At 44.1% G+C, this 11,290-nt stretch overlaps 1 protein-coding gene across 3 annotated transcripts in view; it reads right to left on the reverse strand.

Moving 5' to 3' along the window:
* LOC147751081 (uncharacterized) overlaps positions 1–6,822 on the reverse strand; it is a 227,866-nt gene extending 221,044 nt beyond the window's left edge. For 2 of the 3 annotated variants that reach the window (XM_086937716.1, XM_086937699.1), the window contains exon 1: positions 6,578–6,753. In XM_086937716.1, the coding sequence (XP_086793842.1) occupies positions 6,578–6,644 (67 nt within the window). In that variant the 5' untranslated portion in view covers positions 6,645–6,753. Of the gene's footprint in view, positions 1–6,577 lie in introns of all 3 variants that reach the window. The other variant, XM_086937707.1, reaches the window with a different exon arrangement.
* Between the last annotated feature and the right edge of the window lie 4,468 nt (positions 6,823–11,290).

Consider the following 11,290-nt stretch of genomic DNA (forward strand, 5'->3'; position numbering starts at 1 on the left):
TGCCATGATGCAGGGATGCACCCTGTGACTCAAGTCCCACAACATGGGCAACATGTACATAAGGGGGAGTGCCCCTACATTCGTCCATGCTTTCATGATTGTTTGATCATTGACATGGCACGTCTGGGTGCAGGAGGTGTTGATTGTCCCTCTATGATGTAAAAGGATGATGCAGTTTCACAGTGTGTTCCATGAATGTTTCCGCATAGGCGCAGTTTACATACAGAATGCATATCAATGTACATTGTGACTGTTTGTGAGGAGATGCCTATCTGATGCGGGACAATGGTCATTTGTTGTACGTCAACGCTGTGGGGTTGTGCTCGTACATTGTCATCTCAATGTTTTATTACTCTGCTTTTATGGAGCATTGAGTCTGCACACCTTCAGCAACACAATGTTCTCATCAGGGGGAGTTGCCAGATATGCCCTCATATGCTCGTTGCTAAACCTACCCATCGCTCTTGAGGGTGAAAATATAGTGAAGTCAGGAAAGGTAACTATAAGTTTCCAAGCATAAGGAAAACTAAAGGGACTCTCTATATGTTGCTGTGACAAGTCATATGAGTCTACAAAACCCTGTAGTGTTGTTGCGTCCCTTTTGGTTGTGGTTTTGGTGTGACAGTCCGGTGTTGCAACCATGAAGAGATTGAAATCTCATCCATCCCACCAGAACTCTCTTTAAGAATTACAGAAGAATCTTCCGTAGTCTATTCAATATGGCACTCCGAAGCTCAGGAAGTAACAGTACTACCACTATTGTTATTGTCTACCCAAATGCATTCCCCTGTTACTGTGGCATTACATCCCTGCCCATCTGGCCATGTTTTCTGTGGTCGAATGGTATCGACTTCCGGATCAGTATCCCCACCCCTCTAGAGCTCCTGGAGAACCCCACGTGTACCATTAGTTTATATTTGCTTCTTGATAGAGAGTACATGTTTCCTATTAGGTGGTTTTTTTTGTAATGTCACCACTTCTGCATTATACCTTAAGAGAATCCTAAGGTCCATAATCGTTTTCATCTTGTTACCCAGCTGACTGGCATTCCAGAACATTATGTTCACTTTTGTTATTCTTGGTCTACCCATGTATGCCAGCACACAGCTGCCTTCGGCCAGTGCTTCAGAATTATTTTCCTATTGCGTACAACATAAACTATGCCAACAGCCCCATCCTCACACCTCACTCGCAGAGTCCATCTTGTGGATGACGAGTCTAGCACCCCACCTCTAAACTATGCGAATGTTCCAACAAACTACAATTCTAATTATGTGTGAATCGATGTGTCTACTAGACACTGTGGTTTCAAACCACTCCTCCTGCTAATCCCCTCCCTCCTCTGTGTAGAAGGAAATTTGGTCAGTCACATCTGGGTGTTTTTTATGTTCCTCGACTAGCCTGGTGCCAATACGATTTGACAATCGCCTGAGACTTTGTAGTGTTGGACCACACTATCTCCAGTCAGTCCTTTGCTAAGTTCAAATGATCTTCTTCATCATTTCTTTCCTTCTGTGTTGTGGTTTAATCTCTTTTGGTAGGGTCCTGGTCTCCCTTCCTCCAGTGTTCTCTCCAAGTGTTACGTTGCCTTGTAGGAACCCTGCAATATGCCTCCAGCCAGTCCCAAGTTGTGAAGATCCAAGATTTCCCTTTAGCTATTACCCCGAGGCATGCCAGGAACTGCATCATGTACTTAATTTCCTTCTCCCTGAACTTTCTCTTTACAGTGCTGAAACTCTGATTTTGTACTGCTTTCATGAAGTCCAGGAACACCAATAGTCACATGTTCTCCTAGGAACTTGAGTCCTGACACCCAGCTCCCTGTAGGATAGAACCTCTGTCTCAAAAGGATAGCAAGTGTGAAATAATCACTCATGGAGGAACTCCAGACGGAGAGCACTGCACTGGTGTTCTGTGCGCTCGCTCCACAGAAAAGAAAAAGAGAGATTCAGAGGACCAGTCTGGGCCCACATTACTTTGCTGCCCTCTTCAACCCGATAATCTTAACTCTCATATATCAGTATTTGCAAAGGAGAATACCAACATGGGATAAAGACAAAAAACGCAAAGCGTAAAAAAGTAGGAGAGTGTCGACTAATAAAAATGATATTCTCAGCCCAATATCACATGAAAAATGAAATATAGTCCTGAAGGGATCGACTAACATGGAGGATAGATTAATATATGCACTGCAGATAAGGTGTGAGTGAGAATTTCTTAGTCTTAGTTATATTATAAAACAGCTGAGTCTAGTTCATCCTTAGGGTTGACATTTCGACAGCAGCAGATTTTGTTTCCTCTTTAAGGGCCATATGTGTCAACATCTCCATTTGCGATTCTCAAATAGCGATTTTTTGCGAATCGCTATTTGAGAATCGCAAAATGCTATGTATGTAGGATTTACAATAAATTTTGCGAATCCTACATATTCCTTAATTGCGAATCTCAAATTGCTATTCGCAATTAAGGAATACCTCCCCATTCATTGCTATGTGCCTAGAGGCCTATAGGAATGAATGGGAAGACATTCTCAATTTGCGATTCGCAATTAGCGAATCGCAAATTGAGAATGCAATTTCAAGGGTGCAGGAGTGTCAAAGGGACACCCTGTTGCACCCTTGAAATAAGCATGGGTGCACATGTGGCGCACATACATGCTCTAAGGGCACGTATGTGCTTCACATAGCGCTTTGAAAAATACAAAAAAGTGAATTTTTCAAAGAAATCACAAATTACCACCAACTTGAAGTTGGTGGTAATTTGCGATTCCTTCAGGCAAAAATTGCACTTTTTTGGTGCTTCTTACATTGCATTTAAGGAGTCGCACAATTTGCGATTCCTTAAATGCAATTGCAAAATAAGGAATCGCAAATTTTGAGATTCCTTATTTTGCACGCAGATTTGCCTCATTCATACCATTTGGCAAATATCGATCGCAAACGCCGAAATTCTGTGAATTTCGACATTTGCGAATACAATTCTGCTTGATACATATGGCCCGAAATGTCTTAGGAATAAATTGTCCTGGTTTAAGAAGGATAGAGTTTCAAATCCTCAAAGCACTAACAAAGAAGGACTGTTTTAGCAATTTTTAGGTCTCACCTGAGATAGCACATGCGCTGTTTCTTGTGAGCCTATTGTTCTTTAAAAAAATAAATCTAAAAAGAGGTTTAGAGCCCACCCATGAATTACCACTGGTAGGCTTGCTGGTCACTCTACTTTCTTTTAATTACTATTGTTAGGCTTGTTAATTACTCTCCGTTCTCTTGCTTTTAATGGTCAACAGAAGCTGGTTTCATTTTGCTGGTCTTGCTTGCTTCAGATAGCTTTGATTTTGATTTCAGTTCTTTAGATTTGTCACAAGGGGAAGAAAAGCATTGACAAACTTAATATGTCTTGCCTATGCGTTTCTGTCAATATTATTGTGTTGACAAGCAGTGGCCACGTCAAAGAGCTTTTTTCCATGTCTTAGCAATGCTGCTGTGGAACATGGGCAAAAACATTGACAAAGCTAATAGCTATTGAAGGCGAGAGCTACTGGCTTTGCCAATGCTTTCTTAAAGTATAGGCTTTCAAGACGGCTTCCTACTTGTCTTTTGTTTTTTGTGTAGTTCAAAGTTTTGTACCATGCTTCAGAACATAACAAAGGTAAACCATACAAAGAAGTTGTGTAAAGTTCCATAACTCAAAGAATAGGCAAAGGAAAGACGGCAGTAGCAGGAGGAATATTCAGTTCTTTAAAAAGGATGACATATGTGAGGGGTGTGGCCAATGAAGTATAAATAGGAGTAATTTCCAAGAGGTGTCATGTTTGCATGTACTGTTAGGGGATACAAGATGAAGTAAAATGTGAAATGCAACAGGTACTGAATTGCTGACATGGATCACCTTAAGCTTTCGACAGTAATATTTGAGAATCTGACCAATAGTATACCTGCATGATTAAAACATGAATATAGGCCCTGATAGGGACTTGTTTCAAACGTTTTGGGTCCCAGCATACATAGACATAAACATACAGGAATTAAAAAACTCTTGGAAGAAACAGCCAAAGTCTTGAAAGAAACAGGTACACCATAGCACCATGACCACCTTCCTAGCTGGTGTGGTATGCTTTGTCATTGGGTTCCAAAAAGTAACACTGGGAATCATACAAGAGTACTGCTGTTCTCTGATTGTATAATGTCCTAGTTATGGGCTCCCTAGTTTGAATGAGGCTATGTCCTTTATGTAGGCTAACATTTGTGTTCTCTCTTTGTAAAACTATCTGATCTGTAATAAATGTATGTGTGGGTGAGCAAAAAAAAAATGTATTGGTATCTCCTTACCACAAGATTCAAAACGGTGGGGTTGAACAGCGAACCCTATTTCTCTTTTTCAACATGTTTTGGTGCTTAAATATTGCTTGTCAGTGGTCAGATGCCTTCCTCATAACTGAAGCTGCTTTACATTACATATTTTAGTCCTTGGTTCATAAGGCATGTTATGCATCTGTATTCACTATGGGCCTGTTCAACAAAGCGATTTGACGGTCCCAAAAATCAAAACTGGCCCTTTTGTGACCGCAAAATGGCATTTTTAAATGTACAGATCCCAAACTGAGATTCAGTACCACGTTACCTAATCGTAGTTTGGGTTTCAGATTAAATACAGAATTGGTATTTGGAAGGGGCGTCTAAAAGGCATCCCTTCCAAAAACTGGTTCCTTAATATATGTATTAATGTTTTGCTATCAAAATGTAATATTTGAAAACGCAAACTTATTGTAACCATTTGCAAACGGGAAGGGCTCCTAAAGGGACCCTTTCTCCTTTGTGAATGTAGACCAAAATATTTTTGGGGAGCCGGCAGTGTTTCTAAAGAATGCTTGTAGAAAATATATTTTTCTTTTTCCAACGCACCTCATTTTACTTTTAGGAAAATGGGCTGCATTTACAAAAATAAAGATTGCTTTATTTAAAATCAATCACAAACCTGGTGGTCTGTTTTACCCAGCAGACCACCATGATTGTGACTCCAAGAAATCATACCAGGTCTCACTTTGCGACCAAACTAATGCATATTTAATTGAGATAGGCCAATTTGTGGTATTTTGTCAAGCAACATATTAATAAATAGATTGGTTCACAAAATACAAATACCGTTGGTAGAAGTCGTTGCTCAAATTGCACCCACTTCTACAAAATCTATTTTAGTAAATTCTTAATATGAACAGGCAAATTGAATAGCTGCGGGCGGCAGTGGGAGTACCTGCAGGGTGTTGATGTGGGGAGGGGGAGGGGCAAGGTGGGGGGTAGTAATGTATGGATTACAGAGTTTTACAGGTAAGTAAACATTTAAATAAATAAAAAGAATTTCGTTGCGCGCACTGCATCGCATTTGGAGATGCAGTGCACTCAACGAAATTTGTTTTATTTATTTAAATGTTTTAATTACCTGGGAAGCTCCGTAATCCATACATTACTAGCCCCCACCCTGCCCCTCCCCCTCCCCACGTCACCGCCCTGCAGGTACTCCCACTGCCGGCCGCAGCTGAAATTTATAATCATTATTTGATGCAAATTGCAATTTCTTATTATGATTTTGTGTACATCAGATCCTAGATCCTTTGTTTTTTCATAAGATGGGGCAACAGCAGCAAAACACCTGTTCTTCTTAGAACAGGTACAAAGTGGACAGAAACAGTGTTAGTGTCCCTCTTTCAACGAACAGGTACAGCTAGGGTACAAACAAGGCACGCTTTCTCCATCAGAGGACACATAAATCTGGGAGCAGCAGTGCCAGCTTGCTTCCTCACATTACAGGTACAGCATGGCCATGGCAGTAGCACAGCAAGGGTTTCTCTCTCAAAGAAGGCTGAAAGTGCAGTTTTCCATCTCCAGCAGAAGAGATCTAGCAGGCCACATTAATGCATGTGTTCCTCACTCACAGAGTGACATGAGTGACATGTAGTTTACAGACAGATCTCTGCAGTTGGTTCTTAATTCATTGAGAGGAATGTATAGGAGGGTAACTGAGTAAATATGTGAGTTCTGACACCATTTGCAATTAAGTGGCATTCCACGTCAGCATCTTGAAAGTCCTGCTCGTATGGAGATCTGCTGTTTGTTTTGATTCTTTGTTTTTCCACATATAGAATAGTGTAGCCACAGCCTAAGTAACTAGGCTCTATACAGGCACACGTGCCAACCTCTTGGAAAAGGCACTAAATGTGTGCGCACCAGGCGCTGTGCAATCCCAGCCTCAGTGCTGCACTTATTCAAAATTTTGAGGGCCCCTAAAAAAAGTAAAATATAAAACTGAGGAAAGATGCTAAGAAATAAAGTAGGTCATGTGAAGTTACATTTTCTGAATGCCTTACATCACCAATATTTATAGAATTATTTTTTATGGATGTTAGCTTGAAAAAATACAATTTTGACAGCCTTTTCGCAAAAATATCTTAAAGTGGGCAATCCCAAGATTCCTGTTGAGGGCACTTTACACAATGTTCTGTCTTCCCAACACTTTTAAAGATCACCCAGACCACTCTTTTGTCATTTAAAAAACAAACAATAAACAAAGATTCATCACTTACGTTTTTGTCCTTTGGAGCACAGTGCATGCATGAAAATCACCGAAATGAAGAGCATCAGGAGCTTCATAGAATCCAATCACATCAGTTCTCAAAATCAAATAAGATCGATTAATTACATTTCAGTCAAATATTAACAAAATGGGAGTCCTACACGGAAGCAAAAAGATCACGTGTGATTAGTCTATGGAAGCATGGCTTTTAGACTGCTGTCTGAATGAAATGCTCCTTCTATGTCTTTCAGGTGCTTTCAGCCAGGAAATCACACCTCTAGCAAAGCCTCCCTTTTGTAGGAAGTGGTTTGATGATGCTTTGTGGTACTGTGAAAGGAGGGTGTGGGCAGACTTTTCAGTTGGAGTGAATAAGAGTCATGAGTATGAATCCTTCCCGAGGGCTGTACCAGCTCATAATTGACTAAAACCAACAGATCACACATGCCATACCACCATGAAGCATAAAAGGCCCTTTATTAGGACAGGGTTACAAAACAGTTAATCAACCTTATCACAACATTTAACAGAACGGCAAACCATCTTTAATGCATCATTCCCATCTTCACTGAACACTTCTCACCAAGCTATCACCCCAGTACCCCATACCTTGCTTCATTCTTTCCCCTTGTCACTTACTGACCCCCTTCCATTCCCCAGTCTCTCTTACACTTCCCCTACCCCACATCCTCCAATGTTCGAAGAATACCGCACACCATCTTCCTTTGCCTGTGCTCCCTTCATCCCCCCGAGGGTTTGATATGCCTGCTTGTAACTCTCCACCCACCAAAATACCACCTACACACTTGCAGCCTGTCCTATTCTGGCAATTGCTGTGTAGAGTAATCCTCTCCCCACTCTCAAACTTGTGTAGGGTGGGTGGATGGTCCTGCCTAAAATCCTTCTACCCCGGTGGAGCTTAGGATGGACCGCCCAGGTCTGGCTTTAGCGCTGGTGGTGCTCGGTGCCATAGTCTTTTTTGGTGTCCCCCCCATAACCTCATGCGCCATGGATTCCCTCACTACCACCTTACAACAGTGTCCCATGTCTCTCCATAGCCCCTCTCTCACATACGTTTTATTTTTTATAGCACTACTCATACGAGAGTAGGATGTCAAAGCAATTTGCATTACACACACATTATATAGAGACAAGGAGTTACACATGTTTAAATCAGTCTATAGGAAACATTAGATAGCATAATAAGGATTACAAGATAGTTCTCAGATCTCTTGTCCTCCATCATGACACCTCCCATGCCTGATGACTGGACACCTCCCATTGTCCTCACACACACCTTACAAATAACCCCCCGGTCCACAACTAACGGTATCCATTCCCTCTCCCCCTCATCCTCCCCTCCAGATATCCCGCTCTCACCTATAACCCAGACCCTACATAGCATTGAACGCAATCTCTCCTTACTGTCAAATTAACTCTCCCGACTTAGAGAAGAGGTTAAATCCCTCAACCCAGGAACCCATCACTCGCGTGCCTATGCCCCCACCCCAACCGTTTGATCCCCGCCAACTGCAATCGTCATCATTGGAATACTTCCCCTCTCCACAACTGTATATCTAGGCTTTGCCGCACCTCGAACCTCCTCTCCCAATCCGACCTCTCCTACCTGCCTAGCACTACAGTTAACAACCCACCTCCCCCTTACTCCCACATCCCTGTTATCCCGCCTAGACAACAACACACACAACAGCAAAAAGTTCTTCAACATCGTAAAGGAACTCTCCAACCCCATATCCAACACCAACGACATCCCACCTTCGCAAGACCTGTGCGACTCCCTTGCAACCTTCTTCCACCGCAAGATCGCAGACATCCATGACAGCTTCAACGCCACAACCACCCCGACTACCACGGGGACACCCGCACCCACGACCACAAACCGCACCAACCACCTGCTCTCCTGGACCAACATCAACGACGACGACACCATCAAGATCATGAACACCATCCACTCGGGATCTCCATCAGACCCTTGCCCACACCACATCTTCAACAAAGCCAGCGCCGCCATTTCACCCCATCTCCGAATAGCCAGCAACATCTCCTTCGAGACAGCAACCTTCCCTGAGAGCTGGAAGCACGCCGGGATCAACGCCATACTCGAGAAACCCAGGGCGAACTCCAAGGACCTCAAGAACTTCCGGCCCATCTCCCTGCTCCTGTTCCCGACGAAGGTCATTGAGAAGACCATCAACAAACAACTGACCCGCTACCTCATCCGCCTGGACCTGTCAGCCTCCTTCGACACAGTCTGCCACCGCACACTGTGAACACGCCTCCACGACACCGGGATCCAAGAGAAGGCCCTGGACTGGACCACCTCCTTCCTCTCCGGCAGAACACAGAGCGCACACCTCCCCCCTTCCACTCCAGAGCCACCGAGATCATCTGCGGCGTACCCTAGGGCTCATCTCTCAGCCCAACGCTGTTTAACATTTACATGGCACCGCTCGCCCACTTCGCCCGACTACACGACCTCAACATCATCTCCTATGCCGAAGACACCCAACTGATCCTCTCCCTCACCAAGGACCCCCAAAACTAACCTCCACGAAGGAATGAAGGCTGTCGCCGAATGGATGAGGAACAGCTTACTGAAGCTGAACTCGGACAAAAAGGAGGTCCTCATCCTCGGATCCACCCCTTCGGCCTGGGACGACTCCTGGTGGCCGACCGCACTGAGAACAGCTCCTACACCCACCGACCACACACACAACCTAGGGATCATCCTCAACTCCACGACTAAGCAGGTCAACGCCATCTCCTCCTCCTGCTTCAACACCCTCCAAATGCTCTGCAAGATCTACATTGGATCCCACTTAAACGAGAAGAAAAGTCACCCAGGCCCTCCTCAGCAGCAGGCTGGACTACAGAAATTTACTCTATGCAGGAGCCTCGGCCACATTCCTTAAAAGGCTTTAACGCATCCAGAACGCCTCTGCACGCCTGATCCTCAACATCCCTCGCCGCAGCCACATCACACACCACCTGAGAGACCTGCACTGCCTCCCCGTCAGCAAGAGGATAACCTTCAAGCTCCTCACCCACGCACACAAGGCACTCCACAACACCGGAACAGGGTACCTCAACGGACGACTCAGCTTCTACACCCCCACCCGCCAGCTACGCTCCACCGCCCTCACCCTCACCACAGTCACCCGCATCCGAAGAGCAACCTCCGGCGGCAGAACCTTCTCCCACCTCGCCGCAAAGACCTGGAACACCCTCCCCATCCACCTTCGGCAGACCCAAGACCTGCTGACCTTCAGAAGACTCCTCAAGACCTGGCTTTTCGAGCAGTAGCAGCATCCCTCTCCACCAGCACCTTGAGACCCTCACGGGTAAGTAGTGCGCTTTACAAATGTATTGATTGATTGATTGATTGATTGATTCTGGGGACCAACAGAATTCCCTCTTGTTCTATCCCCCTAGACCCTCCCTCAACTCACCTCCATCCACACATCTCCCCCCTCCCAAAATAACCCCAATTCTCTTGCCTGCATTGTTGTTAACTGCCGATCCGCCATCCGACACGTCACTGAAATCTCTGAATCCATCCTTAATGAATACATTGACATAGCGTTCCTCATGGAAACCTGGCTTAATGAACACTCAACAAGCATGCTTGATCTATTCACCCCCCTGGATACATACTCTATCCTCAAAAAAGACAGACCTGACAAAATAGGAGGCAGACTGACCATCATCTTCAAAAATAAAATTCAGCTCTCCCTTGTCAACAACCCTGACCACTCCACTTTCGAATACCTTAAAGCTGAGCTTAAAATTCTAGGTGCCCACTCCATTCATATACATATTATATATCACCCTCCTGGTGATCCACACCCCTCTTTCGATTAACTCTCTGGCTTGATCACACAAACTTCATTATCCAACTTTAAAAATCTCCTTCTTGGGGACCGCAACCTCCATTTGAATGACCCCAATGAACCCACTACCTCCCTCTTCAATAACCTTCTCGAAATCAACGATCTCAAGCAACTTTGTCAATCCCTCACCCACACCAGAGGAGCCATCCTTGATGCCATCATTACTAATAGTGACTTAGCTGCCCTGACAAACTTCATCCCCATTGACTGGTCCAACCACCACCTCATACTGTTCTCCATCTCCATTACACAGCCTCCCCTCTCCTCGAAACAAAGTAATCCAATGAAATGGACAAGAAACCTAAAATGTATCCCTCCTGGTAAACTCGAGTCCAAACTCCAAGCTCAACTGCTCCGCACTCCTCTCTCACAAAATGTAAATGAGTTTACTGATCACTTTAATAAAACCATCACAGATGTCCTTGACCAACTAGCCCCTCCTAAACTTAAAACTCTAAGAAACATCCCTTCCAAATCCTGGGTTAACCCAGAACTTAATAACGAAAGACGCCCCTTAAGACTAATTGAAAGAACCTGGAGACAACATCCCTCCCACTCAAACCTGACACTCCTCAGATCAGCTAGATCTACATACAAAAAACACATTTATAACGAAAAGGTATCCTTCTTTTGTACACAACTCAATTGGGTCAAAAACAGACCTAGAGAACTGTTTAACATTATTTGACACCAAACCTCCTCAGCTCTCCTTAACCCAATGGCCTCAACCGCTAGATGTGAAGAAATTGCCCACTTCTTCTCGGAAAAAATGCCAAAATAGATAAATCCTTCATCTCATCTCAGATCCCAACTAA

This window comes from Lissotriton vulgaris, chromosome 1_1 (genome assembly GCF_964263255.1).
Source record: "Lissotriton vulgaris chromosome 1_1, aLisVul1.2, whole genome shotgun sequence".
Taxonomy (NCBI): domain Eukaryota; kingdom Metazoa; phylum Chordata; class Amphibia; order Caudata; family Salamandridae; genus Lissotriton; species Lissotriton vulgaris.